This window comes from Gymnoscopelus microlampas (genome assembly GCF_963454915.1).
Source record: "Gymnoscopelus microlampas genome assembly, chromosome: 22".
Taxonomy (NCBI): Eukaryota; Metazoa; Chordata; class Actinopteri; order Myctophiformes; family Myctophidae; genus Gymnoscopelus; species Gymnoscopelus microlampas.
In genome coordinates, this window is record NC_139959.1 from 22,422,787 (window position 1) to 22,443,125 (window position 20,339).

The 20,339-nt window shown below is 41.0% G+C and overlaps 1 protein-coding gene across 1 annotated transcript; it reads left to right on the forward strand.

Annotated features, from left to right (window-relative positions):
• Positions 1-124: 124 nt before the first annotated feature.
• On the forward strand, positions 125-17,715 carry sh3glb1a (SH3-domain GRB2-like endophilin B1a). The gene is made up of 9 exons (XM_084049269.1): positions 125-314; positions 3,408-3,549; positions 4,471-4,599; positions 6,163-6,296; positions 7,799-7,891; positions 10,848-10,937; positions 12,534-12,634; positions 13,455-13,689; positions 16,328-17,715. The coding sequence occupies exons 1-9, from the start codon at positions 252-254 to the stop codon at positions 16,433-16,435; spliced, it is 1,095 nt and encodes a 364-aa protein (XP_083905395.1). The 5' UTR covers positions 125-251; the 3' UTR covers positions 16,436-17,715.
• The last annotated feature ends 2,624 nt before the right edge of the window (positions 17,716-20,339 follow it).

Below are 20,339 nucleotides of genomic sequence, written 5' to 3' on the forward strand. Positions count from 1 at the left end.
AAAGAGGGTTACAGTGCAGCAGTAGCTGATCGCTTCTCATCTCAGCTATCTTTTCTTGTAGTCCTACAGCTGATCTGTCTCCTCTCCCTGATCTTTGTTTGTAGTTCAACAGCTGGGTGGAGGAGGAACTCCGGCCAGAGAGAGAAAAAAATAAAGTTGCCTCAATGACATTTTCTACAGGGATGGAAGTCTGAGTACGGGGAAACTACTAAATCTATCTAAAACAAACAGTTTATTTAACAACACACACCATGGATTTCAACGTGAAGCGATTAGCAGCAGACGCTGGCACGTTCCTGACCCGTGCCGTACAAGTAAGTATAGTGGTTTATTTATCTTCTCGTTTACAGAGATGATGGGTGGTCTATGGATAGCTCTGATCCAGCGTTTAGCGAGTTCAGTCTAACGCTTTGCTATTCTCATAGACCGAAAATTACTGTACCGTGCGAGTTCTTCAACTTAAGTAAAAAATAAACAAAACTATTTAGCTTCTTACCGAAACAAATGCCGTTTTGTGTTGTTGAGAGTCTATTATCTGGGGTGGCAAGCCTCTCAGCTTCCCACCTTCTCTGTATTATACACTTTTTGGTGCAGAAAACTAAATATGTCCGCTAGGCGGAAATTATTGTAATTACTCACCTGCGCCCTCTGCCAGATCTGGTCAGTTGTAATTTATACTGACCAGATCTGTAGAGGGCGCAGTGGAGCAAATACATTTATTTCCCCGTCTGGCGGACATATTTTATTTTCTGCCCCAAAAGTGTATTACACAGAGAAGGTGGGCTGCTGAGACAGTTCCCACCCAGGAGAATGGTCTTTCAACAACACAAAACTGCCTTTGTTTTTGATAAGTAGCGAAATAGTCTTGTTTATTTTGTACTAAAGACTGAGACCTCGCACTGCAGTGGAATGTTCGGTCTATGAGCAGAGCAGAGCGGCTGACAGAACGCTCTGGACCAGAGCTAGTCTATGGAGACTGACGTTAGCCATAGTAGCTGCTATAGCTAGCATGGCTAACCACTGATTGCCTTTGGCAAAGCAAGCAGCCCCACTGTAAACAGAAAACACCCCAAAACATCCACCCTGTGTGGTATTTAGAGTTCTATGAGTCTCACACTGGACGTGGCAGATAAACACTCACAGTACTGAAGTGTTAAAAACAAACTGTATGTTGAGTGGTGACAGCCTCAGCTAAACAGGCCTCTCACGTCAGCTACTAGTGTTGATGATGTCTAGTGGTGGAAAAAGTATTTATTTATTTATTTATTTATTTAAAATATCAATACTGCAATGTTGAAATACTCGGTTACAAGTCATTGTCTTTCTTTTTTTTAAATCATATTTAGTTGACCTTGTATTTGAACTGTATCATGTGCTTTTTTTCTGCAGACTTCAAGTATTCAATCAATCAATCAATCAACCAATCAAGTAGTCCCATATTCACAATGTACTTGAGTATAATTACTAAAGTATCGGCATCAAAATACTGAAAGTGCCGAAAGTAAAAGTACAAATATTTTGAAAATAGCAGAACTGCAAGCTCACAATACATAGCATCAAGACACATTGTGAGCTTGTAGATCTACTATTTTCAAATGACCAACATGTATATACATATAGGGCTGAAGTGGTTAATGTGTGTTTTGTAATAATAATCAAAATCCACAAAGTAACTATTGACACGTTTTTGTTGCCATAAGCTTTGTATTCAGTTGAGTTTGAGTGTCAAACTGCACGTGGCAGATCACACACACATTATCTATATTTCACTTTCACTTCACAAAAACAAACAGTTTGTATGAGGGCTGACAGCCTCAGCAACAGGCCTCTCAACGTTAGCTACTAGTGTTGACAGTGGTGTGAAGTAACTTAAATACATGTACTCAAGTATTGTACTTTGGTACAATTTTGAGGTATCTTTACTTTACTGGAGTATTTCCAATTTTCAGTATTTTTACTTCTACATCTCAGAGGCAGATATTGTACTTTTACTCCACTACAATTATTTGAAAAATGTAGTTACTACTTACTTTGTAGATTTTGATTATTATTACGAAACATACACTAACCACTTCAGCCCAATATACATTTTGGCCATTTGAAAATAGCCGATCTACAAGCTCACAATGTCTTGCATCGCGATGCATTGTGAGCTTGTAGATCTGCGATCTTCAAAATATTTTTATACATTTGAAAACTTGTGAAATGGGACATCCTGCATATTGAGTACTTTTTACCTTTGGTACTTTAATTACATTTTGATACCAATACCTTTGTACTTTTACTCAAGTAAATTTTGAATTCCGGACTTTTACTTGTTTCAGAGTGTTTCTACATTGCAGTATTGACAGAGATGGGCAGTATTTGAAATACATGTATTTGAAATATGTATTTGAAATACTTTTTTGTATTTTGTAATTTGTATTTGGCCGGGATGGAAAAAATGAAATGTAATTTGTATCAAAATACTTTCAAATATTTTTCAAATAGTATTTTCTGTATTTGAAATACATAAAATACTTTATTTTATTTTATGGGCAGTATTTGAAATAGATGTATTTGAAATACGTATTTGAAATACTTTTTTGTATTTTGTAATTTGTATTTGGCTGGGATGGAAAAAATGAAATACTTTCGAATGTAGTATTTTGTATTTTCAAAATACAAAAATACGTATTTTGTATTTTCAAAATACATTTCTCTGACCTGTATTTATATTTTGTATTTTGATACTTTGTTTGACCCAGTATTTGTATTTTGTATCAAAATACATTTCTCTGACCTGTATTTTTATTTTGTATTTTGATACTTTGTTTGACCCAGTATTTGTATTTTGTATCAAAATACTTTTCAATGTATTTTCGCCCATCTCTGAGTATTGATACTTTTACTTAAGTAGAAAACGTGTGTACTTTTTCCACCACTGTATATTATGTCTTTAAATGTCTCGATGAATTGAATACACAGGACCACAATGGAAACAAGCCCTCATAGGGCTTTTTGTGTTGTGTTGCATCATTTGTACAATCGCACCACTGTACTATTTGCAAACTGTTAAATAAAGTATTCAATCAATCAAAAACAAAGCTAGCTGGCTGGCTGCTATAATCTAGTATGATATTATGCCAGCCTTAATAAATAATATCTAGGTGAAATCTATGTGTTCCTTCACTGTCTGTTTACTGTAAGGCACTGATTCTCAAAGCAGGGTTCCTGGTGGGGGGTTCCCAATTATGCGGCTATTTTCGGCTAATGTTCCCCCCAGAATAGGGACGCTAGGGTTCAAGTGGTCAATGGAAAAGATTTGGCGGCCCCCCTGCAGTATCTCTTGAGTCCGGACCCCCTGTTGAAGACCACCTGGCTGTGTGCGTACACACAAGGGCTTCACAACCGTCTCTGTGTGTCAGTTCACAGAGGAGAAGTTGGGCCAGGCTGAGAAGACAGAGTTGGACGCTCACCTGGAGAACCTCCTGGCCAGAGCCGAGTGCACCAAGATGTGGACCGAGAGGATCATGAAGCAGACTGAGGTCGTACTGCAACCAAACCCAAGTACGACCGCCCTTCATCAACCGCACACACACACACACACACACACACACACACACACACACACACACACACACACACACACACACACACACACACACACACACACACAGGTCTTTTAACCGGTAAGATGAACTGTGCCATCGTGCAAAGTTGGTGTTATATATCTCTGAGACGAGGTCCCACAGCGTTGGGTGCCGGCAGGTGACGACACCGGCGAAAATTGGCCACGATGCATGATTCTTACCTTTTTACCGCACATAGTATCCAAAAAGTAAAGGTCAGCCCCCCTGCTCTCAGATGTTTTAAATTTTAGCGGCCAAGACACTTTTACTGACAGGTTGAAACAAGCGTTTAAATCGATTTTTTAGTCGGCCTGTGCCATGTTTTCCCTTTACGGGAGCAGTACAGCGCATGCGTACGGGGGTTGACTGGCCACAGACTGACAAAAAAAGCGATTTAAACACCTGTTTCAACCCGTCTTTTCTTGGCCACTAAAATGTTAAACATCTGAGTGGGGGTGCTGACTTTCTTGATAAAAAAAAACATCATCATCAAACATTACAGTAAAACAATTAACTCATTACAGTAAGTACAAATGTAACCAAAAAGACCCTTAAGGGTCCATTTGGCTCCATTTGTACACTCAGAGTTACAGACCTGCAAGGGACAGGTCCATTTGGAACACCCATTAAGGAATCGGACCATTGACGAATCATTCATTTAAGGAACCGGAATCGTTAAAATCTTTAAGGATCCCATTCCCAACCCTAGTCAGGACAGTGGAATGTCCTCCTGTGAACTGGACTACTGTACTTGAATGTTGACCTAAATGTGGCGTACTGCTCTTGAGGTCGGGTCAATTGCCCAGCCTCATCGCAGTCTTGTGACTGTCTAATTGAGTTTTCGTCTTTCAATCTGCAGATGTCCGACTGGAGGAGTTTGTTTATGAGAAACTGGAGAAGAAAGCGCCGTCGCGACAGAACAACCACGAGCTGCTGGGTCAGTCCATGATAGAGTCTGGCAACGAGTTTGGTCCTGGGACAGCCTATGGTGAGTGATTACACATGAATTATCTCCAGCCACCCTCCCCCAAACTCTGTAAGGACCACTAGACCCGTTTTTCTCAAACATGTTCATGTCGAGTCCCCCCAAAACGATAGGTGGACCCCCATTTGAAATTATTTTAGTGACCCTTTTGATATTAGTTTAGATTTAATACAGACTTTATTCTACAGCTCTCTGAACCTATGCTCTGAGTATTCAATACATTCTCTCATTGGGCTAATTAAAAGCTGGTGAAATAATAGTGAAATCAAACTGTTCATTTAGCTGGAGACCCACTTGAATGCCCTCAATGATACCTGGGGGGGTCCCCGGACCCCACTTTGAGAACCACTGTACTAGACACTTCAACAGGTCATCTACCCGTGTTCAGTCAGTCTCCCCTTTTCTAAACAGTTGATTTCAACTAAGTGAATTAACTTCCCTGTGGGAGAAACTGAATCCTCAAGGCACTGTGGTCCATTCATGGACAACAACACAAACATCTTGTTGTACTAGAGATTACAATCATCCATTGTATAGTTTATGTCAGTGTACCATATCACTTCTACAGGACCCTGTATAGTGTTTCCCTTATCATTTTTCTCAGGCATGGTAATACTCACCAAAAGAAAGGGGGGAAAAAACGTAAAAGAAAAAGGTGGCACATGCAATGGTACATTGGCGTGTTCCATTTCTGTCAGTCGGATAGTGCAGCAGTCTGCTATTTATATTTCCATTCAAATGCTCTAGTCACAGTATATTCAAGACTTTATGCAAGAGAGGATGAAACTCCACTGTCAGATGAAAAGAAGTGGCTGGCAACTTCATTTGTGTTCCGTCTCCTTTGGTGGTCTAGGGGGAAATAGGGGAGTAACGCATAGTAACTTAATCCATTAAGACCTGAGGCCCATTCTACAAATGCCTTCTAAATCAGTGGTTCTCAAACGTTTTTTGTGCCAAGTACTGCCAAAATTATATGTATTTGGCCACGGACCCCCATCTGAACATTTTTTGTGCCAGAGACCCCCCAGAAGTTTTGTGTAAAAAAATAATAATCGAACACTATGTAAAAATAGCAGATGTGCAAGTTCGCAGCGTAGCACAAAGTGACGCGCTGTGAGCTTGTAGATCTGCCATTATTAAGAACCACTGTTCTAAATCCTAAGAGTTTTTTTGAAAAACTAAAATTTAAAATGACACAGATGCTTTCCTGTTTTTTATGGGTTAAAAGAGAATAAACGCATATAACGAAAACGTGATATTTATTGCTCAACTAAATCAGGTTTATAACTACCTAAATCAGAGGAGACACGTGGTTGTCTACACCGTCCTACATGACTAACTGTAAGGGGTTAGCAGCCACAGGGACTGTAAAAACAACTAAATTGGGAGAAGAATGCAAAAAACAAAAACGTAACAAGTTTTCACAGACAGGTAGGATTCAGGTTGAAAAATAATCAGTGAAGTGGTCCTAACTCTAGACTTCAGAGCTGAGGATGGGACACTTTCCTCTGTTGCTGTGTGCGGCGTCGCCAGTTGTCCAGTGTGTCTGACCTCTGCCCTTTGCAGGAAACGCCCTGATAAAATGCGGCGAGACTGAGAAGCAGATTGCCGGGGCCGAACGGGAGCTCATCCAGAGCGCGGCCATTAACTTCCTGACACCTTTCAGGAACTTCCTCGAAGGCGACTTCAAAACTATTCTGGTGAGTCGCCATCTCATGGCTGTCGGTGGGGATGGAAGGATATAAAATTAGATATTTTGTGCCGATGAAAACACTCATGGTAATTGTATTGTGGTGAAATTCCATTATCAGGATAATCGTGTCTAGCTCACCGACATACCAGCGTTCCTCAAAGAGTGTTTTTAGTGCCAAAGGGCTCATTATCACACCTATACAAGCACAACTAATGCCAGAAAAAGTGAACATGCTGACAAGTTTTACACTTCAATCTTTCTTGTAAAGGACCACGTTTTTGGCACGTCTCACTCTCTAGGCCACAAAGCTTACAGTAATGTTTGATAACAGAAAAGTGACAGTGGTGTTCAGTTTTCTTTCCTTTTTCTTTGTTTTACTATAACAGGTTCATTTTCTTTTTCTTTGTTTTACTCTAACAAGTTCAAAGTTGTACAGATTGACTCTATGCTCCACAGATTTATTTAGTTATTTATCTATACTTTATTTATGCAGGGGACATTATAATTTCTGATTATGATTTACATTCATTCTGCCGTCCTTGAACAGTGCTTCTCAAAAAAATGCAGATCTACAAGCTCACAGCGCGTCACTTTGTGCCACACTGCAAGCTTGTACGTCTGCTATTTTTGAACATTTTTTTAAAGTTCTTGAAAGTGTTTGAAAAATGTTGAATAATACCTGTCTCTATTATCTAAAACAAAAGTTCTTAATTTTCTTACAACACATACCTAATTGAGTGTGAATGTTTAGATATAGTTAGGTTTTTGTTTTTATTAATGTGGTTGTCCTTATCCTGCTGGGTGTTACTAAGAAATCTGAACGAATGAACCTGTCCGTGTTTTCGCAAATAAAACTTTAAAAGTTAAAACTGCATAATTGACGATAATGATGTAGTCAAAAAAGTCTAATAATGGCTGGAATATCAGAAAAAAAAACAATATATTGGTCAGGCTGTAGTGGAAAATAAATGTAATACATTTGCGATATGTTGGCTAAATGTATGGACATGTTTTTGCATGTTGTCGAAGCCCCACTCATCTCACAAACAGTGTGGTTGTACAATAATGACACAGCCACATTATTCAGCTAGTGTTCAACTCTTGCCTAAATATGGTTCAGTTAGACAATCATTGTGAAACTTGATTAGCTCAGCAGATTAAAATCAGCTAGTTTGTTTGCCATCTCATGCTGCTTATCACTCTTATGAAGCAATAAGCGACCAACATGGCATTGGCACCACTTGAAGTTTGATACTTATGTGACTTTGCCAAGATAAGATCATGCAAGCACCAGGTACTATGAGTGTATTAAGGTCCCAGTAAGACTGTTATCCTTGTCTTGCAGCACACAACATGACAACAGAACTGCTTAGATTAGAAAGATTCTATCTCCCAAAAGCTTTACCTCAAGTTGATTCAGAAAACCCCTAAAGTTATGTGTTATAATTCTCGGAACAATATATGACTTAATTTGAGGTGTTCTTTTTGTTTTGTTTTCTTGGAATACAGAAAGAGCGGAAGCTGCTGCAGGTCAAGCGCTTGGATCTGGACGCCGCTAAAACCAGGCTAAAGAAGGCTAGGATGACTGACGCTCGTGTTTTGGTGAGTACAACGCTTGCTTGCACGCACGCACACACACGCGTCATTTCATATCGATTTAGCTTGATGAGCAGTGTTGAATTCTGCGTTCTTCCAAATAACGAACCGCTTCCTTTATTCAGACTTCAGAGTATAAAAAGCTTCGCCCACCATCCCTCCTTCTGTCATAAGAGGTCATGATTGATCCACATCAAGTTTCACAACACATAACCAGCCATTTTCCTCTCATGACTGAAACGCTGTCACATGGGTTGCCACGGGAGTTTTCAAGTTCCCTTTTCTTGTTTTTTGTACACGCTGCAATACTTTAAAAAGTATGCCCGCCACCCAAGATAACATGGAAAATACATAGCGGCTTGCGTTTCAGATGAAGCGCATGTCCAAGTCCAGCCTTTCTCTCCTTTCTCTCCACCATCCCCTTCTCTTCCTGCATCTTCCTTGCATTCATCCACCCTTTGTTCTGCGTTGTTGCTTCTCTGTGGTCATTCTTTGGATGTTGTCTTTATTGGAAGTACTGGTTGCTTGGCTAAATTTAGTAACAAATCACAGCCGCTGCCACAGTCCATGTGGGATGTATCCCTGAGAGGCGTTTGTTGCTCCGTACAATCTGTCACCAGACCGATATGTCACATGGTCTACTCTGCTGCACACATGGCTGGGATTGACCTAATGGGACATGATGACACTTGATATTAAACCTTTGCAATCTGTGACTTCTGTTGCTAAAGCTGGGTTTGACTAGGACCACAACACTTGGTGGGGAGATCCTTGAGCGGGTTCCAAAGGGTCCCCATTTAAATTGTTAGGAACCAAATGGACCCTTAACTATTGAGAGTGTACAAATGGACCCAAATGAACCCTTACAGGTCTGTAACTCTTGGCACATCCATTAGGTTCCATTTACTGTATACTCTTAGTTAAATTAATACAGATGATTCTACAGTGTGTAGTTTGGGATATGTGGCCTTATGCATTTCAAACTAGGGATCCTTGAAAAGAAAAAGGTTTAGAATCACTGCACTAGAGGTACTGATGGGAACTGATTCACCCATTGAGGTTAAAGTTAGACAGAATGTCCCTGTGAACTTCATCAAAGTCATTCTCCTCGATCAAGCCCCCTACAGTGTTTGCTCTCTCAACCCGTTTCGCACAGACCTGAAGATGAGGTGATCTTGTCTTTGGGGAGAAATGTTAATAATCCCCATAAACCTCAGAGTATGGAAACACTGATCCCTAACACACGATTACACAATCCTCTTTAGACTAACTTGATCCTTTGTTTTTATGCTTGATGTAGGCGTCCCGGAAATACACAACAGCACTGTAGTTTGTCTTCATGTCTGGGGGCATTCCTTGCGGTCACTAAGGAAGAACATATGTTTTGGGTGTGAGAACAGGCCAGTGCCATGGTTAGAAGCTGTGAAACGACCGGCTGACCCCAGATCACCTCTACAGTCACTGTTTTGAAGACGGATAGGGCTTCGGCGGGACCTCTAGCCTCCCCTTTGAGGTTCCGGTGTTTATTCAGCGAAAAAGGCTCAGCAGCACCCACGAGGCAGATTAGAAAACCACACACAGGCCCACACATTCCAGCATAAGTCTCCGGTTAGCACAGGGCAACAGGTTTGCAAAAACACGTCGGCCGTTTACACGTCATGGCATTTTTTCAATTCGGTGAGGAATAACACTGTATTTTTGTCCGTGTGTGTGTTTATTTATTTTTTTACGGAGTGAAAAAACCCAATGTGGTTTTATGAAGTATGGACAGGCTGTGCACTCGGTGTGTTATGCGCGCGCGCGCGCACACACACACACACACACACACACACACACACACACACACACACACACACACACACACACACACACATACACACACACACAGTGTGAGGATCCGCTGCCTTGGCCGTGGCTGCGTGGCAGCTGTGCCTCTAACGACTGTGTCACTGTGTTTTGTTTTAAATGCAACCCAGCAGATGTGAGCGGAGGAAGTGACAGAGGTGAGTGGAATGCCGGGGCCCATCTTTGAACTGAACACACACACACACACACACACGCACGCCTGTTAGCAACGTCAACAGGACTTCCAACTGCCTACTCGCATTTATTGGTCGCCTCTTGGAAAACAGTATAGCGCATGGGGGGAACATCAACCCCTTGTGGAATACACGAGGAGCAAATATCCCCCCAACCCCCCCCCCCCCCATACACACACACACACACACACACACACACACACACACACACACACACACACACACACACACACACACACACACACACACACACACACACACACACACACACAACTGTGTGTAAGTGTAATGCAAACGGTATAGTCTGGACAGTAAGGGCATTGTACATGTTAGTCTAAGCATCAGGCCGTAACCGTATGTTTACCGGACCTTTCCTCACTTAGGCGCTCTCAACAAGCCATTGTTCCAGCCGGCCCGATATAAAAATCCTCTGTGAGGAAAAGGAACCCCCCCCCCCCCCCCCTACAAATAACCCGTGCTCCGCTTGTGGTAGAATCATTCTGTTTGATTTACCGCTCACACATAGCTGGTCCTCACCCCCTCCTTTCCTATCCCTGTTAAAGGGGACTCTTGTTGAGGCACTTCTGGACTATCTTTTTTTATTCTGGGTTTCTGGTGTCGCCCCGGCACTCTTATATCATCATGTCACACTCACTTTTATTGTAATTTAATGTGAGTTGACTTAGTATGTTTTGTAGATTAGATTTCACCCCTTGTGCTGTATGTTTGTCTTTTCTTGTCTTTATGTATACAGTGTATGTCGACAAGTCTGCGTGCTGTGACCTGAAACATTTGAGTCTGTTTAGTGAACGTTCATTTTTTTTTTATTCTGAAGTGTGTTTTGCATTAGCTCTATAAATGCCTGATTTATCAGACAGCGTTGTGTGACTGTGTGTGTGTGTGTGTGTGTCGTTCGTTCTCAGGCAGAGCAGGAGCTTCGGATGACCCAAAGTGAATTTGACCGGCAGGCTGAGATCACCCGTCTTCTCCTGGAGGGCGTGAGCAGCACCCACGTACGTTTTGTCATTGATTGAATACTTTATTAGTCAGAAATGTAAACGGCATGTGGTACATTGAGGCTAAAAGGATATCACAAAAAAGTCCTGGGGACTTGTTTCTGTTGTGGTCCTATGTATTCAATTAATCAACATAGCATAAATAATTTACACAATAATACTTGTCATCAACAAATACAAACACTATATGTTCGAAAGAGATGGGAAAACTTATTTTACCTCCCCTTGTGGTCTCCTGGTGTATTTTTCAGGCTCATTTGGAAAGAAACTAGTGTTACACATCCTTTTATTGGATGGTGCCAGGGCTTTTCACACTTTGGTGGTAGAGTAGTAGAAGATCATGGTTGCTCCCTCTAGTGTTCGGAGCAACGTATAGCAGACCCCCTGTTCTATCCTTGAGGGGGTACCAAAGGTTCCCCAATTCAATTATTAATAGTTAGGAGCCAAATGGACCCTTATGGCTCTGTAACTCTTGACAGTGTACAAAATGAGCCGAACGGACCCTTATAACTGTTGGCTCAGATGGATCCGTAAGGGTGTGTGTACCACCCATGGCGTCCCTATTTGGTGCATATAATAATAAGCGAAAACTCTCACATGCTTAATTCATCCTTTGTTGTACGCCAGTGTCGCACAGGCAAAATAGCAGATCTAAAAGCAACTTGTCAAGGCCATCTATATTGGAGTACTCAGAACATATAAGGACACAATAAAGAGACAGACAACAACTCAGATGAGAGATTTAAAGGTGTTCGAATACTTGGAGCCAAACGTACATGTCACAATGGGACACACAGTCTGACTCCCAGAACAACATCTACTTACAGCTTATATACTACACCCAAAAACAGTACATCCCTGAAACAAGTATAAACAAGAAATAACAGAGACAACCACCAGCCCATCCCTTTAACCCAAGGGTCATCTGATAATAAAGGGTTGGTCTGGACAGAGAACAGATCAGGTCAGATCTTAACTCTACAGCTGTGCCACAGCTACTCTGGTCAGCACATGTAGCTCATTCCATGCCCTTAAGACGATATGTAGATCTCACAAAACATTCCACAACTGCTTATGGTCATGGAGAGAGGATTTAGATAGTATATTTGAGTTCATTTAAATGTTCACATCTCAGAATTACGCTAGACCGTCGTATGAAAAAGTATAGATCCGGCTTAAGTGCTTAAATTTGAGACCTGAAGCCGATTCTACATGTCTCCTAAATCTCAACAGTATTCTGAAAAACGTATGTTTCTATATCAGTGGTGCTCAATCTTTTTCATGTCAAGGACCCCCAAAATTATATGTATTTGGCCGCGGCCCCCCATCATAATATTTTGTTCCAGGGACCCCCCAGAAGCAAAGATTTGAGTTAAAAATGTTCGCTTTAAAAATATATATATTCAAAGATTTGCACACATTTTCACGATTTAAAAAAAATAGCCCAAAGTGTAAAATAATGCTTTTTAGCTCAAATCTAAAAACATTAATACCTGGAACACAGTTCCAGGTATTAATGGGTTAAGTCATACTGGTACTGGTGGCTGTAATTTATGTTGAATTATCTATTTATTTTCATCTCTGGATGACCAGGCGCACCACCTACGCTGCTTGAATGACTTTGTGGAGGCTCAGAGCACATACCACGCACAGTGTTACCAGTACATGGTGGATCTTCAAAAGCAGCTGGGCAGGTAAGAGGGCAGACAGCACATATTTATTCTTGGCTGGATTTTAACCCATTACGACCTGAGGCCGATTAAAAAAATGTCCTCTAAATCCCATGTCTTGTTGCTATATCAGTGATGCTCAAACCTTTTCATGTATTTGGCCGCGGACCCCCATCTGAAAATATTTTGTGCCAGGGACCCCCAGAAGCAAAGATTTAAGTTAAAAATGTTAGCTTTAAAAAATGTTTATATATTCAAAGATTTGCACAAATGTTCACGATTTTAAGGAAAAAAAGCAGATCTACAAGCTCATAGCAATATCTACTATTTTTGGATAGCCAAAGTATAAAATAATGGTTGAAGTGGTTACAATGATTGTGGTACTTTATTAAACGAACACACTTAAAATTCAATTTCACAGTTCTGGCTTCAGTTCTTTCAGTTCCCTTTCCCTGATTTCAAAATCCACGTACCACCTTTTCCCAACTAGAAGACCATAGCTAGCACATGAATAAACTGGTAACCCACCTTTGGCAGAATATAACATAAGTGATGGATTGAAAGAGTTAATCGCAAACGTCCTATGTTTACTGGTGCTAGATCCCGCGAGAGTGAGTTGCTGGGACCGAAAAAGGTTGATAATAAAGTCGTTGGGTCCAATATCTAGTTCAGTGACCATGGAGCAAAAGAATGGTTCATAGGCTGTGTTCACTTTCACTCTTCCATTGGAATTAACTGCAACCTGCTTCCGGTCTCCTAAAAAGGCAGCCACCTACTCAACGTAGATACGTGGCGTCTCCCAGCATGCAGTAGGTGATAAAATTCCCTTCCCTTCCCCCCGCAGTTTTCCATCTTCGTTCTCCAACAACAACCAGTCATCTGTGTCCGGCGGGGCTAGCATCTCGGTGCCCACAATTCCTGTGTCGGCCCCCCTGCCCAGCCCAAATCCCGGCCGCAGTGGCGCGGCCTCGTCGGGAGGGTTCAGCGAACTGCGGAGCTCCAGCGGCAGCCGCAAGGCCCGCGTCCTCTACGACTACGACGCCGCCGGCAGCAGCGAGCTCTCCCTGCTGGCTGATGAGGTGGGTTCTTACACGTGCCTCTGAAGTCCAACCCCACACATGCATGGTTCTTTTGTTACCACAGTATTGTGTTACTGTTACCACAGTATCGTGTTCATCATATCGACGAACAAACGGTAAAGCACGCACATCCACTCACTAAAAAACAGGTGCTGGGCAGAGGTCAGAATCCAAGGTGCTGACCTCTGGGCAGAGGTCAGCACCAGGGGATGCACGGCACGCACCACGGTTTGGGAATCCATGTTCTAAATATCGGGTTTGACATATTTCCTATTCATTGCCCAGCCCTAATACCACCCAATTATAAACACTAAGATAGCTCTGCGTCTTCGACACCGCTCTGGACAGAATGATTCATTTGCAACCCACGGCTACAACAGAACAAAGTTTAACTTTGCATTTATTAACTCTGCCTGCTCAGCTGTCACTCAAAGATGGTTAACATAGTTCAGTGAAAGTACATCTACAGTACTTTCCAGTGTTGCCATGTCTGCTTATTATAAGCGACTATGGGCTTGTATTTCTGTAAAGTCGCTTGTAAATATTTTTGTTGGTCTTGTTTCTAAAGTGTAGTTTCTTATTTTGGGCTTGCTGTCTAATGTTGTTTAAACTAATGGTTCCCACATGTCAAGGACCGCCAGATTAACTAATTTCCTGCCAGACTTATTTCTGGCTGTGTTTGCCCACTGCCATCGATTTAGTGTTTTTTATAACTTTAAAAATGCATTTTTTTTTTTTCATTATGATCGCAAGTCCAATCGTTTCTAAACACACCCACGATCCGTGCACGCCGCTCAGACAACAAACATTCCGACCGAGGCGGAGTCTCTCTCCTTCAGCCCAGTGTAAAAACCCCATGTATCGCCATGTAAATGGTCGAATCACTTACTTTTTTCACCTCGCCACAGACCTCGCTAAATCCCTTATGATCGCGTGTTCAACTGTTTGTAGACACACAGGGTAGTTGTGTGAGTGGCCCAGAGAAGACATTTTCAATCGGCGACATTCCATTTTGAAGTAGTAGCAGTTTCTAAAAAGCTTTTCTAAACAGCGTTACACGGGGGAGAAAAACGAAGCAGAGAAAAGACCGTTTTAGAGGGGGACCTAAACAGGAAGCGGACGGAACCGAAAATCTTCGATTTGGCGTATTTCCGTATCCGGGTGTGCTACAATGAAATGTGTCACTGCGAGAGATGAAGGACGGTGAGATCTTTTAAAATCAAAGTTTTTTCAAAATTACGTTTTTTTACGTCCTAGGCAGAATTGGTAATTGACAATAATTACGTTTTTTACGTCCTAGGCAGGGAATGAGTTAATATGTAATTGTACCGCACCTGAAAATATTTTGTGCCAAGGACCCCCTTGTGGTGTCGTTCAAATTTTTTTTTTAATGGCAGATCTACAAACTCACAACACGGGTTGTAGATCAGCTATATTCAAATAGCCGATGTGGTAAAAAAAAAAGTTGTAAAACTTAGCCTAATCGCTTCTTTTGGGCTCGTTTTCATAGACCTGGCGGCTTGTTTCTCTTCGAAAATCTGGCAACACTGGTACTTTCATTTTTGTCATTCGAGAGGGAAACTCAATTGTGGGAGGGGAAAAACTGCAAGCACGGCATTCTTTTATTTGCCATTACTCAGTTAGTGTGTTCATGTGGCTCTCCTCTCAGCCGTATTCAACACTGTATTGTTGTAACCACACTGGGCCTTAACCACATGAACCCTAACATCCCCGTTGTGGGCAAGTCATAATAGGCGAACATTCTGTGAAAAGAGCAGTTCTACAAGCTCGCAACCCCTACGACGCATTGTGAGCTTGTGGAGCGGCTATTTTGGATGAAGAGTTTTGGTGTAGAATGGGGGAAAAATGAGGAGACCAAGTATAGACTCCTGGGGTATATGGTTTAAGTCAGGGGTCTTCAACAGGGGGTCCGGGACTCCTAGGGGGTCCACAGAGTTTCTACAGGGGGGTCGCCAAATCTTTGTGTGATACAAACTTTTTTTCTTTCTTTTTTACATTAACCACTTGAACCTTAGAATCCCTATTCTGAGGGTAAAGCAAAGCAAAGCAAAGCAAAGCAAAGTTTGTTGTTTACCCAGGGTGTCGGACTAAGCACGAAACTTGTTTCCAGCCGGACCCTGCATGGAAGCCTTGCTCAAGGGCTATTCAGCGGTGATTCATGATTGATGTGATGAATTGGGGAATCGAACTAGGGACCTTCCGGTATCAAGGCCGCCCCTCTAACCACTAGGCCACCGCTGCCACACCGCTGTAACATGTAGATCTGCCACGAAAATGGCAGATCTACAAGCTTGGCTATTTTCGGCAAAGAGGTAGAGGGAATAAAGAGCAGACCAAGTACAGAGCTAACGGTCTAGTTAAATGTCTAAACAAAAAAACATTACACTGATAGTCAATGAAGCTATCGATGAAATCTATGAAAAAGTTCAATCTGCAACACAATTGTAGTGGGGGTCCCTGCTTCATCTCTTTCTCAGCTAAGGGGTCCTTGGCCTGAAAAACGTTGAAGACCGCTGGTTTACACGTGAATCGGTATTTTCCTAGATATTGTCTTTGATGAATAAGAACCGACAAAGAAAGTGTCAACAACTTAAATTCCCCTGATATGTACCTCCAGGTGATCACAGTGAGCAGCGTTCCTGGTATGGACTCAGACTGGCTGATGGGCGAGCGGGGCAACCAGAAAGGCAAAGTGCCCATCACCTACCTGGAGCTGCTTAACTGAGAGAAGCCCCACCAAGTCGTCCCACCCAGCCCGTGATCTCATATTTATATCCAGCTACAGGGAAGGGGCCTCTTTCTCACTTCCCGTTCAGTCGGTTTCAGTGCAACAGTCAAAATATTTAATCTCTTAGCGCAGGGCAAAGAGCCGAGGCCAGCCGTCATACGAAATGAACGGAATTTGGGTGAAGGGACAGGAAACGGGCGCCTTCCTTGTCATGTATGCAAGTACATTACATTTTGTAAACTGCTTCCGTGCCTTTTGATTGCCTCCATGCCATCCGCCACATGTGCCAGAATTTGTCCTAAATCGAATCCATTTGAAAGATAATTACTTTGTTTACAACATATAACTCAGATGGTGACCTAAAATGCTTTTTTGATGTGACGCTTTTCTTCACTGCCGATGATTCAGTTTAGTTTTTTTAATATTTGCAGAAGACGCACTTAAGCTGAGACTGAACATGATGCTGGGTTGTTGTTTATTTTTAAGTCTTATTTTATGATTGATAATCGTTTGATGTTGAGGACTTTGGGCTCATCATGAATCAAACTAGTGTGAATAGTTCCATTGTGTTAACGTGTGCCCGCTTTTTCACTCCCAGCCTGTTACTGGACAGTGCGTTAAGTCAGAAGAGAGTGTTGCAGTAAATTCCAGTGGATTATGGAGAGAAGCTTGAATAGGAGACGTCCTAAATTGTAATTAAAAATAACTCGTGCCAGATGCCGTCTCACGTGCCTATACAAAATTCTCTACACCGGGGGATAAGTCTTAACAACATTGCCGGTGGAGACTGATGTTCAAACGCCTTTTCTAGCAACCATGCCGAAAGTATTCTGATTTAAAGCCATTTCAAACTTCGTACTGAGCCCTGGTATTTTGTTTTATTGGATTCACTGAGAATTCTGGGAACTTTTCAGAGTGTTTTCTGTGACAGAGAGAGTTTCAAATAGACACCACACCTGCTGACACCACACCAGGCTCATCATGTGGGATAGGCAGAGCACCTTTGGTTTTTCTTGACCCAATGTTTACGTTGAAGAAAATAACAGGCCGTAGGTGGACTTAGTTTTGACTTACTAACATTTCTTTATTATCCCCCTCATTCCCTAAGCTCAGCTCTGTCCACATGGAAACAAACATTTGTTATTGCATTCTGGGAGTTTAATAAATATATTACGGCTTATCTGGCCGCTTTTTGTTATTTGTGTAACTGATATGATAGCGTATTATTGTAAAAAATACTGTATATGCCATATGATGCATTAAAGTAAGTATATATATATGTGTGTGTGTGTGTGTGTGTGTGTGTGTGTGTGTGTGGATGTTCTTGCAGAATATAACCAGTAGAGGGCAGAACAGAACAATGTCCAGTATATTATATTATTATGTGCTTTTATTCTGATCAGTGGTGGTATTTATTTATGTATTGATTTATTTAATTGACTAAAATGTCTAAATATAACTGGCAGAGGATAACTTTGGCATAGTGTCATTTAACTGAACCACATAATTGCATTGACTGATTAATATGGTTGGGGTATCGAAATTAGGTTCCAAATATAGGAAAGAAAATCCCAATTACTGGGGAACGGGTGGGTCATACAAATGATGGAATCAGAAAATGTATAAAATCCTAATCATTTAAGGGTCCAGTATTTCTCCTATGAATAAAGGGTACACCAAGCTTTAACTGCTACTGCTTTCCATTGTATTGTCATGGAATGACACATTATTTCTTAAAGTTGGCAATTATTTCTGTAAAATTACTCCAGGGACAATTGTGTTTGGTTAATTTAGTACAAGTACAAGTTTTGCCATTGGCTCTATTTCAGTTAGTACTAATATACACAGTAATAGTAAATACAATTTACTTCAGTCAACGCTTAAAAATATATTTTTATCTAAACATTTGACCTTTTTTTTGTCGGAACTGGAATTGATAAAATAAAGAGAGTGACTGTCTGTCTAGTAAAGTTAACCTAACTTAGACGACAAATTAGAATATCACTTTTTGATACTTTTTTTTGGCTTAGGTTAACAATATTTTTGTTGTGCCACAACATTGTACAACAATGTATTATTAGGTTACTGTTGAAATGCAGAACCCAACCCAATGTGTTCAATGAATAAAAGCCACAGAAAGAAATGTTGTTGCCAAGCCATCATCTCGGCATCTGTGTCACACTCCAGGCCATGGTGTGAGCGGAAGGGGTTAAGTGGAAGTGGGGCTCCGCGTGCAGCCTGTTGACTTCCTAAGAAAATTGCCTGTTAATGTCCTAAGAAGCTGCCTGTTACTCAGCCTCACATGGCATGAAGGGGCCCTGTGCAGTTCCTTCCCAAAAATATCAACCTTAACACAATATATCTCACTGGGGTGCATGACAGAAATAGCCTCCACATCCTCACTGTTTTAACGTTCCACATCCTACTAGAATTATTACTCAAACACTCGACAATAAATGAAACTGATGGCTTTTAATAGATTATTAAAAAGAATCCACAATACAATAAAATAATTGATTAGTAATCGATTCCTATTTTGGGCATGTCATTGTAGGCATTGTTTGGCAGCGGTGGCCTAGTGGTTAGAGGGGCGGCCTTGATACCGGAAGGTCCCTAGTTCGATTCCCCAATTCATCACATCAATCATGAATCACCGCTGAATAGCCCTTGAGCAAGGCTTCCATGCAGGGTCCGGCTGGAAACAAGTTTCGTACTTAGTCCGACACCCTGGGTAAACAACAAACTTTGCTTTGCTTTGCTTTGCAAACTGTTTCAAAACATTTCAAAAACCTTTACAAATAGTGAAAGTACTGGATCTAAAAGCTACCAACTGTGAGCTTGTAGATCAGTTATTTTCACAATTTGTCAATATTTTTGCATGGCACCATTGTGCAACGAAGTATAAAATAGGGCTTACTAGTGGTTAATAGACTCACTGATTTATACAAAAAGAAACTAATAATAAAAACACCCCCACTGGATTATTCGATTAATCAAAAACATTGTTGATAGAATAATCGCTAAGAAAATAATCGATAGTTAGGGAATTTACTGCTATGAAAGACAGGTTTCATTCATGCATAGAATTGCTATGTTCAGCTCTATTCAAAAACATCTTTATTGGTGTTGAAAGTGTGCATTTCCCACGGCTTTAATGATGTTGATGGATTTAATTGATCAGATGAGAATAATACTCCTATACTTGGAGAAAGACATGTTATTGAACATACATAAAAAAGTTTTTTTTTTTCAGTCTTCTTAATATTGACTGCCAGAGTTTATTCATAATGTACTCACCCACTGCCAGAGTTTTTTTTATCATTTTTTAATAGAAAAAATGTGAATTATTTGTGTATTTTTTAACATTGAAGTGAATGGATTAAAAAAAAAAATGTATCTCCTAATTCGTTAAAGTATTAAAAAAATGTAATACTCAAAAAATTAGAGAAACGTTTTAGAAATTCAAAACCAAAATTTAAAAAAAATAAAAAAGGGCAGAATTCTCCCCTTTGGCGGTAAACACCATTGACTGAAAAGGGGAGAATTCTCCCCTTTGGCGGTGATTGTGTTAAAGGTGCATAGCTTGGGTTGACCATAACACTTTTTTTGTGTACAATGTTAGATTAGTAATGTTTTATGATTCTGTTGATGAGGATCGAAATAAACCTAAATCTAAATCAATCTAAAACCATTATCAAGAAGCACCTCACTACATGGCAGCCCTCATCCGTGTTGAGTTCAATGGACATTTTGTGAGGTTCTCTTTCTGTTGTGTCAAGATTTCTAAAATAATAGATCTGCAAGCTCACAATGCGTTTCACAATAGGGGGCCGCAGCCAGAGGCTATGGCTATTTGGGGGTCCTTGGCTTGGAAAGTTTGGTAACCCCTGTGCTAGATAAT

Coding starts and splice junctions, on each gene's coding strand:
- sh3glb1a (XM_084049269.1), top strand. CDS start 252: ATGGATTTCAACGTGAAGCGATTAGCAGCAGACGCTGGCACGTTCCTG. Junction 6,297..7,798: donor GCGACTTCAAAACTATTCTG/GTGAGTCGCCAT, acceptor CTTGGAATACAG/AAAGAGCGGAAGCTGCTGCA. Junction 7,892..10,847: donor TGACTGACGCTCGTGTTTTG/GTGAGTACAACG, acceptor GTTCGTTCTCAG/GCAGAGCAGGAGCTTCGGAT.